Source organism: Puntigrus tetrazona, chromosome 3, assembly GCF_018831695.1.
Source record: "Puntigrus tetrazona isolate hp1 chromosome 3, ASM1883169v1, whole genome shotgun sequence".
Classification (NCBI taxonomy): Eukaryota; Metazoa; Chordata; class Actinopteri; order Cypriniformes; family Cyprinidae; genus Puntigrus; species Puntigrus tetrazona.
In genome coordinates this window covers 2,710,840-2,729,665 of record NC_056701.1, presented here as the reverse complement: position 1 = coordinate 2,729,665, position 18,826 = coordinate 2,710,840, and the positions used below count along the sequence as shown (strand labels likewise).

At 39.9% G+C, this 18,826-nt stretch overlaps 1 protein-coding gene across 3 annotated transcripts in view; it reads left to right on the top strand.

Annotated features, from left to right (window-relative positions):
• rbfox3b (RNA binding fox-1 homolog 3b) overlaps window positions 1–16,708 on the top strand; it is a 665,057-nt gene extending 648,349 nt beyond the window's left edge. For 2 of the 3 annotated variants that reach the window (XM_043235047.1, XM_043235045.1), the window contains 5 exons: window positions 1,663–1,795; window positions 1,875–1,914; window positions 5,132–5,190; window positions 7,191–7,269; window positions 9,860–13,309. In XM_043235047.1, coding sequence (XP_043090982.1) covers window positions 1,663–1,795; window positions 1,875–1,914; window positions 5,132–5,190; window positions 7,191–7,269; window positions 9,860–9,904 — 356 coding nt within the window. In that variant the 3' untranslated portion in view covers window positions 9,905–13,309. Of the gene's footprint in view, window positions 1–1,662; window positions 1,796–1,874; window positions 1,915–5,131; window positions 5,191–7,190; window positions 7,270–9,859; window positions 13,310–13,816 lie in introns of those variants that run through there. The other variant, XM_043235046.1, reaches the window with a different exon arrangement.
• Window positions 16,709–18,826: the final 2,118 nt, after the last annotated feature.

The window sequence follows — 18,826 nt, the reverse complement described above, 5'->3', positions numbered from 1 at the left end:
ATGTGTTTTTATTGAGGCAGTGTAGCCTATCGCCTGCTCATTATCAGCTTCATTTACATATATCACACGACTCTGTGCAGCACAGACAGAGAGAGACTCATAAGAGCGCGGTGGGATTTCATCTCAGTGCCTTGTTCTTACCTTGTGTCACAAAATGATAGAATTAACCTTCGGTAAAGGTCATTTGGATGCAAAAAAGTAGTTTACGATTGGGTCCGAATTCTGTTTTTTCATGAACTGTAATAAAACATCTCGATGTCAATGTAGCAAACTTGCCAAAAGTGGAGGAGAGAGAGCAAACCCCCTGTATATGGTCAGATGTGCATATAAAATAATTAAAGAAAACCAAAAAAAAACACATTTGGTGAGAAAAAACGGGTAAAAATAAGGAAAAACCAGGGGAGGAATACCTTTGTTGCTCAATAAAATAGGTAAAAAAAAAAAGAAAATAATGGTAAACAAAATAATCAATTTAAAAGAATAATAATAATAATAATAATAAGTAAAAATGTTAAATAAAATTTGAAAAGTGTCCAATAAGATGGGTAAAAATAAGAGGGGAACGAAAAATAGGAAAATTGGAAAATCATGATGAAAAAATACTTTTGTTGGGCAATAAAATGGGTAAATAAGACAAGAGGATTAATAAAATACATTTTCCAGCAAATGAACAAAAAGAATAAAGGACAAAACTATTTTAAATATAAACATATAAAATATGTATTTAAAAATATTCATTTAAATAATAAATATAAAAAAATGTGACCAATAAAGTGTTTACAAATTAGGAGAAAAAAAAAAGACTTATACTGACTATCCGATAAGATGAGTTTATCTTTTTTTTTAATATTTTGAATGGCCAAAAGACTGGATAAAACTAGATAGATAATACGCCTCTTAAATGGATTAAATAATAATCTTGGACGATAAAACAGGAGACACAAGCAGTATCTAGAGATCAGGGCCTGTGTTCACAGAACCAAGAGTTCTCCTAAATAGAAGTAAAAGGTATTTTCACTTAAAACCTATTCACAAAGCTGCGGGGAAGAGTGTGGGCGGGGTTGACCTTGTCGCCGTGGATGATGTCAGCACGTTTACCAGCGGTGCGCTCCGTGATTGGCTGATAGGAGAGGAGTCTTACAGTCAAATATCGCATGTTGCCGTATTCCTATTTATGTGGCGGGTAATTGTCAGCCTGTAACGGCTCTCGTAAAAAAAAGTTAATAAATGAAAATATATACAGTCGAATGAAAGACACGCAAGCTTAAAAGAACGGCAAGCACGGACACAAAAACAGCTGTTACTTAAAAAGGATATAATCAAAGGAAAATGTAGAGTTGGAATAACCTCCAAACCCCAAAGGTGACATCCATTTAAAAGCTCAGTCGAATGTTTGTTGTGAGCCGGTCTTAGTCCTCGTCTCTGTTCCTAACGTTTGACAGATTTCGGAGCTAGCATCAACGCAGGACTTTTATCGTAGGAGCCCACTGTATTTACGGTTTTGTCCTGAATCAGCAAGTAAGGAGCTGCCTTTAGCCTTAAGATGTTTCGCGAATCAAGCCCTGATCGTAAAGGCTAGCGACCGGCAAGAACAGCCGTGTTAGAGCATGCACCTCATCTGTGTGTGTGTGTGTGTGTGTGTGTGTGTGTGTGTGTGTGCAGTGACGGGTTTCCCGTATCCCGCAGCAGGAGCGGCGGTGGCGTACCGAGGCGCTCATCTTCGAGGCAGAGGCCGGGCCGTTTACAACACCTTCCGCACGGCTCCTCCTCCTCCGCCCATCCCGGCCTACGGCGCGTGAGTCTTCCTCGGCATCACGCCGTTCCCGGCGGCTTTCTCTCAGTCATGTGACCCGTGTCTCTTCTCCGTCTCTCAGGGTGGTGTATCAGGACGGGTTCTACGGCGCGGAGATCTACGTGAGTAACCTCGTTTCTCGGGGGATGAGAGCGGAGTGTAATTTCAGCCCAGGGCCTCCGGCGTCGATTAAGCGATGTCTGGCTTTTGCCAAGAAACCTGACGAGCCGATTGTAGATTCCCTTCGGTCACCACAAACTCTTGAGTTCGGCAAGAACCGCCAGAACCACCCTCCAGATGAGTTTATCAGAAGTGATTTGTGCCGCATTCGAGGTAAATCGGTTTATCGGTTTCGTGCATTCAGTGGGAAGCAACGCCGCGCTCTCAGTCCGGTGCCTGGCGTTTCGTTTAGCGGTTAAAAAAAAGCGGCAGAGCGCTGGTAAGATACTGAGGTGAGAGGTCACCGAGAACAAATTGGACTCCAGTTTAGTGCCGTTTATTTACATGTGCCGCTTGTGCTGTTAGGAGAGAGGTTAGGAGGTGAGCTGAGAGCAGAGGCTAAAAAAAAAGGGGTTTTGTGGCCGATGAAATGGATAAAAAAAAAAGTTAAATTGGGAAAAATAAGAACAAGGTTAAAAATGCGTTTGCTGGCTAGAGAAAAAGAAAGGAAAAAAATTATATTTATCTATCTATCTATCTATTTATTTATCTGTCTATCTATCCATCTATCTATCTATCTATCTATCTATCTATCTATCTATCTATCTATATATATATATATATATATATATATATATATATATATATATACATATGATGAAATAAAATACCTAGCCAGTAAAATTGGAAAAATAAGAACAAAGTGAAAAATGCATTTGCTGGCAGAGAAGAAGAAAGGAGAAAAAAAAAAATGAATAAAAAAAAAAAAATAAAAAAAAAAAAAAAAAAAAAAAAAAAAAAAATATATATATATATATATATATATATATATATACATTTATGATAAAATAAAATACCTAGTCAATAAAATTGGTCAAAATAAGAAACTACATTCGGTGAAAATAAAGTGGGTAAAAATAAGAAACAAATTGTGAAAAACATTTTTAGCCCCCATGAGGCAAACAAATCATACAGAATGAAGTGTTTTGAAAATCTAAAATAGCAGAAGGCTTGATTGTGAGGGGTATCCCACAATCCCAAGACGCTGCATGATTTCTGTCTGTCTCGCGTGAAAGAATGATCATGATTTCTGTGGTGATTTCTGCAACCGTGGCTCCTGAATAGTGCTCCTGCAATCATATTTTCAGCCTCATCATCTAACGCTGTGTTTACTGGCACGACCCCGCTTTGCTGACCGGCCAAATCAACACGGCATGGCTCTAAAACACAATACCGCTCACCACAAGCCTTCCTCTTTTGCCGTTTACACTTTTCAGCCTAACCCTAACCCTAACACGTAAACTGCTAAAGACGTGCAGCGAAGTCACAGGACTATAGGAGTGTGTCTCAGGCTTAAAGGGACAGTAAATAAAAACACTGCGCCTGTGAAAAGAACCCACACACCACAAACAACAACAAGAGTGTGAGTGTGTGTGTGTGAGTGTGTGTGTGTGTGTGTGTGTGTGTGTGTGTGTGTGTGTGTGTGTGTGTGTGTGTGTGTGTGTGTGTGTGTGTGTGTGTGTGTGAGTGTGTGAGTGTGAGTGTGTGTGTGTGTGTGTGTGTGTGTGTGTGTGTGTGTGTGTGCGTGTGTGTGTGTGTGTGTGTGTGTGTGTGTGTGTGTGTGTGTGTGTGTGTGTGTGTGTGTGTGTGTGTGTGTGTGTGTGTGTGTGTGTGTGTGTGTGTGTGTGTGTGTGTGTGTGTGCGCGTGTGTGTGTGTGTGTGAGTGTGTGTGTGTGTGTGTGTGTGTGTGTGTGTGTGTGTGTGTGTGTGTGTGTGTGTGTGTGAGTGTGTGTGTGTGTGTGTGTGTGTGTGTGTGTGTGTGTGAGTGTGTTTCTGTGAGTGCGTGTGTGAGTGTGTGTGTGTGTGTTTCTGTGAGTGTGTGTGTGTTGTAGCGGTTAGTTGAGTGTTTGGTGGTCGGTCTGCAGTAAGTCACAGAATAAGGTGAAGCGGCTTCGGATAAATGGACTCATCTCACACACACACACACACACACACACACACACACACACACACATCTGTCTCACCCTGACAGTGACACATTGACCCGCAGGAGAACAAGACGCATCTCTCTTTCACTCTCATCCTCTGCTCTCTGCTCATCTATTTCATCTTCTTTCGATTGTTTTTATTCAGATGAGGGTTCTTTTCTTTCCTCCGTTTCTTCTCATCCTTCCCTTCTCCTTCTTCTCCGCTTTGTTTCTCTTTAACGCTCTCCTCTTGTATTCTGCCTCTGGTTCTCAGGTCTTCAGCGGTGTGGTCTGTTATATTTAGCGTCGGGGCTCTCGGTGTCCTGATAAAGGCATGTTCTGTGTATTGGGCCGGAGGTGCTGACAGTCTGATTTATTACCCGGCGCGTTCGCAGGCGGGGGCTCCAATCAGCGCGGTCCCGCAGGAAGTTCACCACGCCCGCTCCTCCTCACTTCCTGTCCCCGGGGGAGAGGTCACGTGACCCCGCAAACCCCCGCTCAACCCCTAACCTGATTTCGCTTCACTTTCGCTCCCAAACTTCTCGCGATTCAGATTGCTGTCTCGAATCCTCCGCCTCAATAAACTCTGCGCGGCCGATCTAAATGCGCCAGGCGTTATCAGTGCTAGCCTTCCCCACTCGGCGCCCCCCGGTGGCCCGTCTCTGCCGCCCTTTGGGGGGCGTTCTCGTGTTTGTCGGGCCGGAGAATGTAAAACAGCGGCTGTTCTCGTTCCAACGCTCTGATTAATGTGTGTTATTAGCGATCTGCCTACAGACAAACGAGCTCGACTCCACCTCGGAGTCTCTGCTGATTATGATACGAGCGGCGAATCAACAGAATCTGCTCCGTTTTCCGCAGAAACCAACAAGAGCCGAGAGAGATGGGTTTCAAAACCTATAAAGATGGCATCTGAAGGCGTCGCCCGCGCACTTCTGAGGAGGCAGAATGAACCCTGTAACAGTTAATAACCCGAAAACTGCTGAAGCACCCGAAAAAAGCGTGCGTCGTGTGTTTAATGTCGAGTTTTATAATAAAAAAAGCAGCCCGGGTTTAATCATAGCAGCAAAAATAGCGCTGATGCTGATAGATAAATCTTTAGATCTCTATAAAAGTGTATCAGATAAATGATAAAGAGATGGCAAATAGATATATGATAGTTTTGTTGTTGTCGGTCTGCTTGGTGTTGATGTTTTTGTCGTTTTTGTGTTTCCAGGGTGGATACGCGGCGTACAGATATACCCAGCCTGCGACGGCGACAGCGTACAGTGACAGGTACCTTCACAACCATAACAATATCGTTCATTGTTTTAATTGTTAAACGCATTTTTTATGCTTCGAAGCATTTCGATGTTTCGTTTTTCTATTTCAATTGACAAGAAAACAACATATGTATTGGGTATATAATAATACGTCATTATATAATAATATAATATATATGATAGTGCAATATTAATATCATGTTGCACTAGTTAGCATACGTGGGAAAAAAGTGCATCAAGTTGTTCTAAAACCTAAAACCCAAATGCATTTTTGTCTTTGTTTTAAACCATATTAATATTTATTAGTTTTATGAACATAATTATGCTTGCTTTGTATTGGTTTTTAAATGTTTCTACTGAGCTTTAATTTATGCTTACTTCAGTTTCAGTCCTTTTGGTGCTAAAACCTGCTTCCCCGCGACGTGCACTTCCCAGTTTCCCGTCTATTTTATTTTTCGCAGGAGGAGAAAATAAAATACGGCCTGCAAAGCGAGCAATCGGCTAATGAGGAAGAGAAATAAACTTAATTTAAGACCCGTCGCTGAAACCAAGCCGCAGTTTTAATCGGAAGGAAACGCGTGCCGCTTTAAAGGACGTTTCGCGATTTTTAACCGGAAAAACAAAACAGCAATCCTGATTACGCCGATTAACGAAATGACGCTTCGTCGGTGTTGTGCTTTCAAAGCGGGTTTCTTGCCGATCCAGACTGAGTCAGCACGCTTAACGTCACGCACGCAGGCTTTAAAGCGTATATATCTCCTACGGTAAAGCTGGCCTTTTCTCCCTCGCCCTCCGTTCGTCTGCCGGAGTCGTTGCCCGCAGCCGAGGGCTTGTGTCTTCTTATCTGCTCTCTGCAGACCTTCATTTGCAAATTGTCTGTGGAGAAGCAGCAGAAGAGAGCGGAATATGCGCAATGTATAAATGAAAGGAAATGACACGTGTTGTCCTTCCTGTGGAGGATTAGTTCCAAACCAGCGACACGAAGCCTGCGGCACCCCTTTCGCCTTTCTTCCCCTCACTCATTATCTCTTTTCAGTCATTCTTTTGCTCTCACGCCTCGTTTTTTTCCTCTTTCTCGCGTCGTTCACCTGAAATTGTTTCGCGGGAAAACAAAAACGCTGAGTTTTTGCCGCAGGGCGATTTCGAAAAATGCTGAAAGCGAACGAAACACGACTCCCCGGTGAAAGCGGTCGCATCCGAGGCCTGCGTTTTAGTGTCGTCTAGTTTTAGTGTCGTTAGAAACGCCCCGATATGCCACCCTCGCTCGCTTGAAGAGCCTGAACTCAAAAAATTGAGTTTCGAACCGAAAAAAGCGCAGTAGATGCACACATTTTGATTGTCGATTTAAAAAGACTACTTTTTATGCACCGTACTATGTTCTGAACTCAAAACCTCAAAAGAAACTTTTAAAGTAGAGCTCGGTTTAAAAAAAACGATGACATTTTAATACTTAAATAACATAACAAGCTTCATTTGTATGGCTTTTGTGAAACGGTAAGCTTGCTCGATAGCGCACCCTGTACATTGCGTTTGTGATGGCGGCCGCGATAATTTGGCATTTCTGTTTATTCACACCAAGTCTGAATATTTTGGTGAAGTTTCCAAGTTGGCGAGAATAGTTTTGGTGCGTACAAAGTACTTTAAAGGAATAGCTCACCCCAAAAAAACGAGGATTACGGCATATTTTACTCAACCCCAAGCCGTCCTAGTTGTATATGACTTTCTTCTTTCAGACAAACAAATGCATCCTGGCTCTTTCAAGCATCTGAAGCAGGTCGATGGTTTTTCGTGACAAAAATATTTCTAGTTTTGACTTCCAGGCTTCTTTGCTAACTCCTCTTGGCTAATTTTTAAAAAAAGACTGTGTTCACCTGAAAGAAGAAAGTCACATACACCAAGCATGGCTTGGGGCTGACTAAAATACGCCTTAGTTTTCGTTTTTTGGGTGACCTATTCCTTTCATTTCATTGCATGAGTAAAAAATGCTTTACACGTGTTGAACTGTTTCTTCAGTTATGGGAGAGTCTATGCAACTACCGACCCGTATCACCACACCATCGGCCCGGCAGCCACCTACAGCGTGGGGACCATGGTAAGGCAAAGCACTGTTACAAACCCGGAAGAGTCAATGCGCTGTGCACTTCGTCAGAACTGCATTGAGACGCTTTTTCTGTCCGCCGCATATGTGCCAGGTGTGTTTCTGTGTCCGCGACACACCCCCTGACGAGAGGAAGTCAGTCGGTTAATGTCTGTTTTTAGCTAGCGTTTGCAGCTAACATCAAAGATGAAGGCGCTAATGGGCCGTCAGAGCGAGGAGAGCTCGTCTCTTCTCCGCCGCGTCGTTTGCTCTCTATTTCCCCTAAATTAACGAGCATGTTACGCATGCAGCAGTGTGCCGTGGGACAGACTCGACTAAAGGAAGGAGGCGACAGAGGACGGTTCGTTTCCAACCACCTCTCTCTATCAGAAAGCAAAAACAAAAGACTCTCGTTTGGCACTCCGGCATGCATGCAATTTCTCAACGACAAGGACGTCAGCAAAAACACATTAAACCGAAATAAGAAAGAAAAAAGGAGCAGTGGTAAACAGTTCCCCGGTGCAGCTGCTAGCTAAAAGCTTTCATTAATTAAGACGCTTTGTTTGAGACTCTCTTCATTTACTTAATTAAGACTGTGCCTGTACGCTTTTCTTTGATTCCTGCTTCCCTGCAAATTTCCTTCCTTGTTTCTTCATCAACAGTGAGAAAAATGACCCCATCACAGGGCCGAGAAAGCCCCGTCAGCGGGCTCCGTTCCAAAACTGAGTGAGCCGCCTGTCTGCCGCTGGCAAAGAGAACATTTTTTCAGAGTTGCACCATTTGTAGCGCGATACAGCATTTTAAAAAGCGTTAATAATCTATTTTAATTCATCCGACCCATTTGTTTATTTGTGATTTGGTTATTGTACGATTGCAACGTTATTTTGTCGGAACTGCACACGACGGGTGCATTCGCTAAAACCAATTTTCTTCGTTATTATTAGTATTTCGTCTTGCTTTGTCACAAATAGATCAAAGCATTTAAAATAAAAGGGCAGTGTAAAAATGAAACAGTGCTTCATAATTAAATTAATTAAATTGAAATAGAATAAAAAAAAAGAACCAATGAACTGAAATATAAAAAAATAATAATAATAATATTTATTTAAAAACTAAGAAAATGACAAAAAAATAAATAATAAATAATAATAAAAAGAATATATATATACAGTATATATATGTACAGTATATATATATAATAAAGTAATATTATATAAAAGTATATTATAATATAAATACAGTGTACATCTGATGCTGCATTACAAATTGGATCGAAAAGGGTCTTTTAGAAGGTTTCGAGTTCCTTTTAAAGTGCCTCTATGATCTCTCGCAGTGCTGTCTAGTTAGGGAGCTCACTAGGTTTTGGAACAGACCCAACTTGTCCATTTATTTATGTGTATGCGTGCGTGTTTGACTACTGACGCAGAAGAACCTGAGAACTCTGATTTACAGAGCAATCAAAAGATCCCTCATCTGTCAGAGAAAGAGCACTTTGGTTTTTCGGCTCTTTCATCATAACTGATTAACGCGATGGCGCGAGATGGGAGAGCTTTTCGCTTTTAAAATTCCTTTAATAATTAGTTCCTCTGAGGTTGCACTAAATTCTCTTTGCTGGTTTTCCCAGCGTCATGAAATTGCAGAAGGCTTCCACCCAGACCGGCGAGCGGGTTCCCCCTTAAATTAGGGAGAATTATCCTTTGAAGGTCTTGGCTTTCTGGAGTAAATTACTCGTATGGTCCGGTATCGTGGGGCGTGTTCGAAGACCATCACTCGCTCCCACGCCTGCGAGCCTTCTGCACACTAAACTTTAAAGAGAATAATTGTACATGCCTTTGAACGGCATTGGAATTCATTTGATGCGTCGTAGTCTGAGGTCTATAGTGCTTTCAAAGTCGACCGAAGCCATTTCTGCACAATGCATGCAGACGGGAACGCTAGTGAAATTGCTAGTTAGCGACTCTGTAATGAGATACCAAAAAAAAAAAGAATGCGGATCCCTTCGTGAGCAGTGTGACCCACTGATCTCACCGTTATTAAACTTAAGTTTTGAGAAGTTTTCTAAATCGGTTCTCAGAGTTCATCAGCATTAGTGAACGCACACGCGAACATTTTCTCACCCTCGGGCCTCATCTAACAAGATGTCGAGAAATCAAATTTGAAGAAATGTAGCATTGCACCGCTTGCTCACCGGTCGAACCTTTGCAGTGAATGGGTGCCGTCAGAGTGAGCGTCTAAACAGCTTGATAAAAACATCCGCACCACTCCAGTCCCGTGACGAGAAAAGCAAATAAAAACATCACTAAGATGTTTTAACTAAAAAAAAACCAGCACAGATCAAGCTCTGTTTACGAGCCAAAACAGCTCTAAACAAATATGTGGGTGGATTTCGATATAAGAGACGACGGCACCCATCCACTACAATTGCCGAGTGGTGCAACGGTATGTTTCTACGAAATCCGTTTAAAAAAGCTTTTCTCCAAACAACCCGTTCCTTTACATCAGCGGCAGAACTCTAAAGGAAGGAAGTTTGAGAAGCAGGAACTCCGTCGTTGCCGTGACCACCAGCTTGACTCTGATTGGTGCTCTGTCATCTTTGATGTTGCAGGCGAGCCTGTACAGAGGAGGCTACAGCCGCTTCACGCCCTACTAGAGAGACTAAACCACTGATTACTCAAACTAGCACACAAAACCACTAGACTCGTTCTGCTACACGGAGTGCGCTTTCAAACTAAAATGCTTCCAGGTCACCCAACGGCCCCTCATCTCTCAAGCGGACGTTGTGGAAAATCAGTGGGAAAATCAGAAGAGCAGCTCACAAACGTGGATTTTTTTTTTCCACCCTTTGATTTCAGACATGTTTTTTTTTGTACACCAACGGTTTTCCCGCATTCGCGTTTTGCCTGCAAAAGCGAGGACGGCGCGTCAAAAAGCATTTCAAAGCGGCAAGAACGTGAACTGTTGTGCGGTCCTTTAAATGATCGTTTTGTTATGTATATAAGCTGCTAGTGTGAATTCAGACAAGAGACGGAAAATATCTCAGGACTCTCTTCAACTTTTCTCTGAATCCAAAACCACCCCCAGCAGACACGAAAATACGCTCCACCAGATATCGCCAGCATACTCTAGTCTCTGTGGTCTGAAACGGTGTGTTTAATAAGCTGTCCTCGTTTAGTTGCCGGGGTCTTATTTGAAGGGTTTCTATGCATGTTGTTTCAGAGATGAGAGGACTTTTGCACTAACAGATTTACCTCTGTACGCAGTGGACAGGTTTAACTCGCGCCCAGTGGATGAGCGAGTGCTTTCACAATAACACATACGGGATTAAACCCTCATTTCATGTACGGGAACATCGCATAAAGTTAACAAAGAGGCTTTGAGAGCGATGTGGATTTTCGAAGGAAGGCCGTATTATTAAATTCATGAAAACACATAATGGGATTTAAAGGGATGTGAGAATTTTTTGAATTGTAATAAATATATATATATATAGACATGGTGAGATTGAGGGAGTTATGCATAGAAATGTAAAAAATAATAAAGATTTACAGAGAAATTAAAAAAATATATAAACTCTTACGCTTAAATACATGTAAGGCAAGGCACTATGAGATAAACAACACTGTAAAAAAAAAAAGTTGGTTCAACTTGAACATATTTTGCTTGAAATTTCTTTGTTTAGTCAACTAAAATATTTTAGTTGTCGCTTTAACTCAAAAAGTTTAAGTTGGCTCAACTAAAAAAGTTTAGGCGACGGCGTATCAAGGTATTTCAAGGTTTTTTTTTTTTTTACAGTGAATTTTCAGTTTTGAGATTTTGGGCAATTTTGTTTCCAGACTAGTGAAAAGAAAACATCCAGAATGCACACGAGTGTTTCTTTATTTTCTAAACGTTACCTACATACACCAGACTCAGCATTTCGATTCCTCTCTATATTCTGAAGGCTTTTCTAGAAAGGTTCGTTCATACATCGTTTCATTATTGCACTAGAACTATTTATATCTGTAGATTGCGGTTGCAATACATACATTTAAAGGCTGTTTTCTCTACGTGAGTTGCTTTTTCCACTTCTAAAATATATCGACGGCTTTATACCCATCTATATTCTGAAGGTTTTTATAAAGCTGTTCATTCACACAATATTCTCTTTGTTTCATTATTGCACCATAACTATTCATGTCTGTAGATTTCAATTACAGTAAATATATATATATTTAAAGGTTGAGTTCGTTTCTCCACTTCAGTATACTGAAAATTACCAAATTTTATTCCTATCTATATTCCGAAGATTTTTAATGAGGGATTTGTTTGTATATTATTCACAATAATTTATATTCATATATTCATGTCTAAAAACATGTTAAAAGTGTATTTTCACTTACATACACCAAAACCGTTTTCATTTATCTGTATTCTGAAAAGCGTTTATTGATTTTATGATCGCACTTTATCTCTTTGCATCTGTAGATTTCAGAATGAGTTTCTCCGATTTAGCAGCATTTATGAATTTTAAGAGTTCGATTAGTATCTATATTCTGAATATTTTTATAGAGGGGTTCGTTCGTACATGATTTGCACTGCTATGTATTACATTTTATTCCTAAAACGTAAAGAAAATGTCTTTTTTTTCTGCCCGTTAGGGGTTTTTTTTATTTATAGAGGATAAAAAAAAATCTCTTCTGTAAAACGTGTAACTAACATGTAACAAACTAAACCTAAAAAAGATTTATTCAATGCCATTTTTGCAAGTGCGCACGTATTTCATTAGAAAATGCCTCATTCGCGTGTTTAAAAGAAATATCTGAAAACTTACAACGGCGTTTTCTTCGTGTATTGTACGTGTAGGTGATATATATGTTCGCCTGTAGTGTCTTGCCTTAAAAAAAAACGTACTGAGACACGGTGAAGCATAAAGAACCGTAAGAAAAGAAACCTAAAGAGAAAAGAAAGGAGAAAAGCCGTCGGCTGAGAGTTTCTTGTTTCCTTTTCCGCTTCCATCTGAATGCATTAATGATTAAATGTGAACAAGTTCAGTCTACACCTCACTGATTCAAATGCAAAACATGGACAGGGACCCTAAGTAGTGTGACATTTGTTAATAATTAAGATGGAAACTCTCAAGAGCCCGTGTTATGATGCTTCGGACTCAATTCAGCCCCCACGCGCTGTAAAAATGTCACTTGATTCACGTAATTAGGGCTATATCCTTGAGGAAACTTAACTTTTGAGGGACGTGACTGAGTGAAGGGCCTTTATGCTTGAAGTAAGGGTAGGAAAAGTTAACCATGTTTACACACTAACGTATCAGCAGCTGATTTCCCGAATCTGCTGCAGATCTCTGTCGCGTCCGTGACTTTGTTTTAGGGACTCTTGAGGGTTTTTGCACTGAACCGCAGTAAACGTAAGTCCGTGTTTTCCTCTCTTTTATTCCCCTTCGACCGGTTAAGGCCGCCGCCGAGCCTCTGTGGACGTGAAAGACGCCATTTTTTTTCCGTTTCGCTTCCACTCAAAAGTTAACGTACGAAGAACCAGCAGGCGGACAAAAGTACACGCGTGACATGCATCGTTTTAAAATGTCATAATGAAGAACCGCATAATTATTCTGCAGCTCATAAAGTCGACATATCAGCATACGTTACGATTATTAATCACGTCTATGAAGTCTTCAGGTCTCGACTCGTAAAGGCCAGCATGTTTACCTGCTGTTTAAGCAAAAAAAAAAAAAAAAAAAAAAAAAACACACGTAGAGTTGGGAAAAAAAATACAAAAAGCAAAAAATTTTGTAAATACGTGTATATATATACTTCGGAAATATCGTATGATTCTCTTCCTAAGCGTTTCAGTACTTATAACGGGTTTTATGTGTTATCCTTTAAACGCTATGTCATTTATTTTCACTTGTTTTTGTCTGAGGGTTTTGTCAGAAGTGCTTTTGTTGGATATACTCAGCACTGTATACGATGTGGTCTTTTTGCATATGAAAATATTTGATGTTTATATATACAAGTTCATTATAACTCATGAATATGTCTACGTAAAAAATAAAGAGCTTACATGAGCTGTCGTCTCCTCCCTTAAATGCGTACGAAATGCAGCAGCTCCGAAACGCTTTCTGTCGTTCTCGAAAATAAATTACAGTTGCTTTACTGTTTTTTTTTTAAGTGATTTAAAGGACGTTCTTGTATTCTGTCATTTTTATGTTTTTTTTAAACGCATTCTATACCAATGTTTCTACTTCATAAACCTCCTTAAATTTAACGAGATGAAATACTTGTTTATTTTATCTTTTTTTATGTCATTAATTCAATTTATTTGTTTGTTTTCGCAGTGTATAGTATGAACAGTGAAACCGCCGAAACGTCACTTATGCTCACGCTAATATTTGTTTTGCCATGCATAGTTACGGTTAGTTACTGTAAATTGGCTCTGTTTCTTACAGTAATATACTGTAATGCTCATATGGGTGGAAATGAGAGATTTTGGAGGCTGCTGCAAAACCGAAATGATGCCAGTTGAAGCCAAAAAGCATCACTGAATAAATTCCTGTCTGCTTTTGCTTTTTCAGTAAATACAGCGGAAGAAAAAACAGTGAGAGAGAGCGAGATCTGTACTGAGCACTTCAGGAAAGCAAGGACCATCGTGAGAAATGTTACCAGAGGAGAATGAAGAAAAGTGCCAGGACATGAAGGACAAAGAAAGAAAACACATTCAGAAACATTTTATTTTTCTATATGTTCGCGTTCGTGCGCATCTCAGAGACGACAGTAAACCGGCGCCGACGTGACCGCGCGGGGATCCTCGCGCTTCGGCCCCGCCCACAACACCACCCGCCAATCAGAGGCGATGTGCGACGGGGGAGGAGCCAAAACAAGCCGAAGGTTGCATGACTAACGTGTTTCCCGTGGGTGGAGTCATCGTGCGTGCTGTGATTGGTTGCTTCGCGACACTTTCCCGGAAAAGGATATCGCTCTCGCCGCACTTCCTGCGTCACGCGCTTCAGCTCGCGTCCTCATTGGTCATCCGTTCACCCCGCTTCCTGTGGAGAGGCGTCGCCGCGACCGCTCGCAGGATGCAGTTCGTCCTGTGTGGGCGGAGCCGCTCATTCACTTCCTGTGGTCACGAATGAGCCGAATGGCCGACCAACTTCCTGTGGTGTTCCTGGTTAGGACTCTGAAACTAAAGATGTCAACCACTGATCGATGTTGCCCGGCGGTTGGTTCGAAAGGGGCGGAGCAAAATCACTAATTAAGATTCACAATTCACACGAGAATGATTTTATGGACAGCTTACATGGATATTCATTCTGTTGCTGTGGTTTCGTTGAGACTAAAGGCCTGATTTACTAATAGCTTGCATCAGCGCGAATCGCCCGTCGGTGTTAAAATGCTACTTTGAGGATTTACTAAAGACGTAATTATGGGAGGAGCCTATTCAAATGAAACAGTGCAACTTTATTTACTGTTAATGCTCGACAAATTACTGTTATTTGCGCTGCTCTTGGTAGATTGCGCCGATCATTACGGCTGCGTCTGTGTTCTTTAAAGTGCAAATTGTTAGTAAATGACACACAGTATTAGCGCTTTTACGAAATTGCGCGGTAATGTTAAATTTACCGCGTTTAGTAAATCTAGGCTGCGTTTTTTTAGGGAAGCACAATATACCTCCTCCACGAAGGCTGCGTTAAATAAAACAGTTGCCATGCCAACTTGCTTACGTAAACAAACGCTTGCCCCGCCTCCAAGGTTTTCTGATTGGTTAAAAAAAAAATGTAAACTAACAATGAGCCACGCTGCGCGTAAAAGTTGAAATTTTTTTAACTTGATGCTGCAAACGATCACACACGGCCTAAAATGTAGCGCACTGGATTGTGAACGGCTCCTAGGATTATTTAAGCGTTGTTTCGTCCGATCGAGATTACAAATAGTATTAAAAATTGAAAACAATAATACCGTGAAAAGCAACTGGACAAAATTGCCAGTGAAAGCATTTATAATGTTACAAAGGATTTCTTTTCCAAGTAAATGCTCTTTTCAACTATCTATTCATCACAGAGTCCTGAAAAGTGAAAGTAACGCAGATTCCACAAAAAACGTAAAGCAGCATAACTTTTTTCAACATTGATAACTATCATTGATAATTAAATTCAGCTTTGTTCACGGTTTACTATATATATATATATATATAATATAAAAGTTCACATTTTACTGTTTTCTTAAATAAAAGCAGCCTCGGTAAGCGGAAGAGACTTCTTTAATTGGCATTTATGAAACACGAGCAGAATGTTCATCTGTGTAAATTATTCATTATAATTATGCAACAATTTATGCAAAAAATGGCTTCACATTTCCATGACGCGAAACAAACGCTCTGAAGCGTGAGATTACGATGTTTACTTTTAAACCAGGGCACTAACTTCCGGCCAAAACGAAGCGCACCGCGGATGCATCTAGTATTTAACTTGGGGAGGGGGGGGATAGATGACAAAGTAAAGTATTATTCATTGAATTATCATAGCGCTATATGACAAATATATCCACATGTTTATCTACGCCTACATTAAATGCTTCCTTTAAACGACGTTTTACACAAACAGTGACTGTTAACCTGTTCTCTGGTAACTTTTGTCAGCTGTATGAAGTGTTTCTGGGGTTTGATACGCCTGCCGGGGGAAGGGATGGGATGGGAAGAAACAGAACATTTTATTTGGGGAAAATTTTTAAAGCACATTCTCCCTATCCACGTGTTTTCGAGAATGTACTGATATATGTTCAGAGTGTAACGGTAGTTGTATTTGTACATAAGTAACACATTTATTATGGGGCCGACGGGGCCGAGAGCAGGGGTCGTGCGTGCGTTTGAGATGTGTGTGGTTTTTTTTTTTTTTTTAATCCAGTCTTAATCAGATCACGACTCTACTGTAATACAGCATTATTTCACTCTGACCGCTATTGTTTGGATATCGAGCTTCTTATTTTTGCTGCTCTGCGTGCCCTACAGAAACCCTGGGCACGCTTAGAGTTCAATTAAGATGCGATTTAGCGTTTTGTTCGGCAGTTGCTCGTCCAAACGAATCTTTAGAGGAGTTTTGCTTCATATGAGCGCATCTGCATTTCTGCAAAACTTGAATGAGCGAGCAAAAAGGGTGTTGTATCACATGAATGGGTTCATCCAAGCGTGATGATTTGGTTTTGTTACTTTTACCTGATAGAAGAACACTTCGAGGTTTACATTTACTAATTATTAAACCATTTACATCAGGGTTACCAAAACTTTTTTTGTCAGCCGAACCCCTTTTCTCGTCTTTTAGTTAATATTTCAATAATTTAACAACATATTTTCATGTTTATAGTTCTCTGATGTTGGTTAATGGTGGCATGACATGCAGGCAAACAAATAAAATATTTATTTTATTTAGTAAGTGATTTATTTTATTATTTTTATTTTCTAAATATTTATTTAATGAGTTATTATTCATATATATATATATATATATATATATATATATATATATATATATATATATATATATATTTTTTTTTTTTTTTTTTTTTTGTAATTTAACTATGGTCTTTCTTAAATTAAATTCACATTTTTATTTATGTATTTTTAATTACATTCCTGTGCTTATTTCTTTTTTTTTTACTTTTTATTTTGCCTTGGCAGCTAGCTCATTTTTGTTAACTTTTTTTTTAACTTAAGTTTTACTTTTAACGCCATAAAAGTATCTGAAAAGGTCTCAGCCAGACTGAAAGAGGAAAGTGAATAACTGTGTGTGTGTTGTGTGTGTGTGTGTGTGTGTGTGTGTGTGTGTGTGTGTGTGTGTGTGTGTGTGTGTGAGAGGAGAGAGAGGGAGCATCTGTCTGGTTTTACCGTGGTAAACAGTGTTTTTTCTATCTCTGCTGTGCTGTAAATATCAGCCCCGTCTCCTCTACCCCTCGCCCCAGCAAAATCTTGTATTTTGTTCTAAAACGATAAGGTTCATTTGTAAGGATTTTTAAAAAAAAAAAAAAATCTATCTCTTTCTCATTTTTGTAAGCGTTCAAATGATAAGATGTCTTTAAAAAAGGGTTTAAAGGTGAAATATTGAAAGTTCAAAGCGTCTCTCTGAAGCCCTCCAGATCTGTGACCGTATCAGTTTGTGTTTTCTTTCTCTTCTACTATCGCTACAAGCCTCAGATGAAAACTCTATTTGTTATTCTGACATTAAAGTTATTATCATCATTATTATGACATCATATTTATTACTAGCCATTGATATGAACACCATCGTTATTATTGCATAAATAAACTTGTCTACTTCAGCGTGTGGTGGCGTTTTTGTCTCTCGATTGTTTGGAATAATTCATCTGGAATAATTTAGTAAAACGTCTTTATAATTCAATAGATAAACATTTATAGATACTCCATTATATTTTAGGAAGGGGGACTCGAACTCAACACTTCCACGCTGTTTTACGATGAAGCATACTTTCTTTCCCTATCACCAGTGAAGTATTTCTAGTGTGCATTTGGGACTACTTGAAGGCCTAAACTAGATTCCTGAAAGCTGCAGTCCCTTAACTGTTTTGTGTTCAGAATTTACATGTCTATAATAAGCGAGTACGCCACGAATCCATTTTCCATTTCGTTTTTGGCTCGTCCTGAATGTAAAGTTTATATTCGCACTATTTAGACTGCTTCGCGTAGGTAGAACAGCGACAAGTAGTTCCGGCTACAATGTTCATCCGCGAGAATCACGCCGCTTTGTTTATTAACCGCTTTGGCGCCAAAAGTTACGGACCGAAAAAATTAAGTACTTGCCATTAAATAAATGTATTTGAGTGAGTAGTCATTTTTATCTAAACTTCTAAGTTTGATTACAGGTTTATCAGAGCCTGTATTTTCAATATTCGTTTAGTATTTTTGTACATGGACCAGTCGCGGTCGCCATAGCAACGGCACACTAATAATCGAAAGTTCTCCCAATAGCATTAATTGTTCAATAGATTTTATTTTTTAGGTAATATAGATAGCACATGTATGTCTGCAAGATGTCTGTTAAAGATCTTTTGATCTGGAAAGCATCTGCTATACAAGCTTTTGACGGTCAGTTTTACATACGGTCTAAATCACGCATCTTAAAGACATCTAGTAGACGTCTATTTGACACCTAAAAGGAAATATATAATTTATTTTATTTTATTTTATTTTTATTTTTTTGCACTGCGAATATTAACAAAATAACAAGAATTGATTGATTCATCCAAATTCAATTCTATCGTTCAGTTGGTTATTTAACCACATGTTATAGTGTCTTTGGAAGGATTTCTCTTTTGTCTTTTCCAACACATTAAAAAGCACTGGGCCAAAAATATTCAAAATCTTACACAAGAACGAATGGAATCTTCGCGGATAGAATCGGCGCGCGCTGGACGTCCGGTCGCGTGCGTTCCAGTGTTTCCAAGGTGACGCGAGAACGGAAGAGAGCGTTTGTCTTCCCGCTTCCCCCTCAGGACGCTAAGATGGAAAGCACCTGTCCGTCTCCTAGGCAACCATTTACCTAAGAGCGGCATCGATCTCAATGAATCAGGCCCTG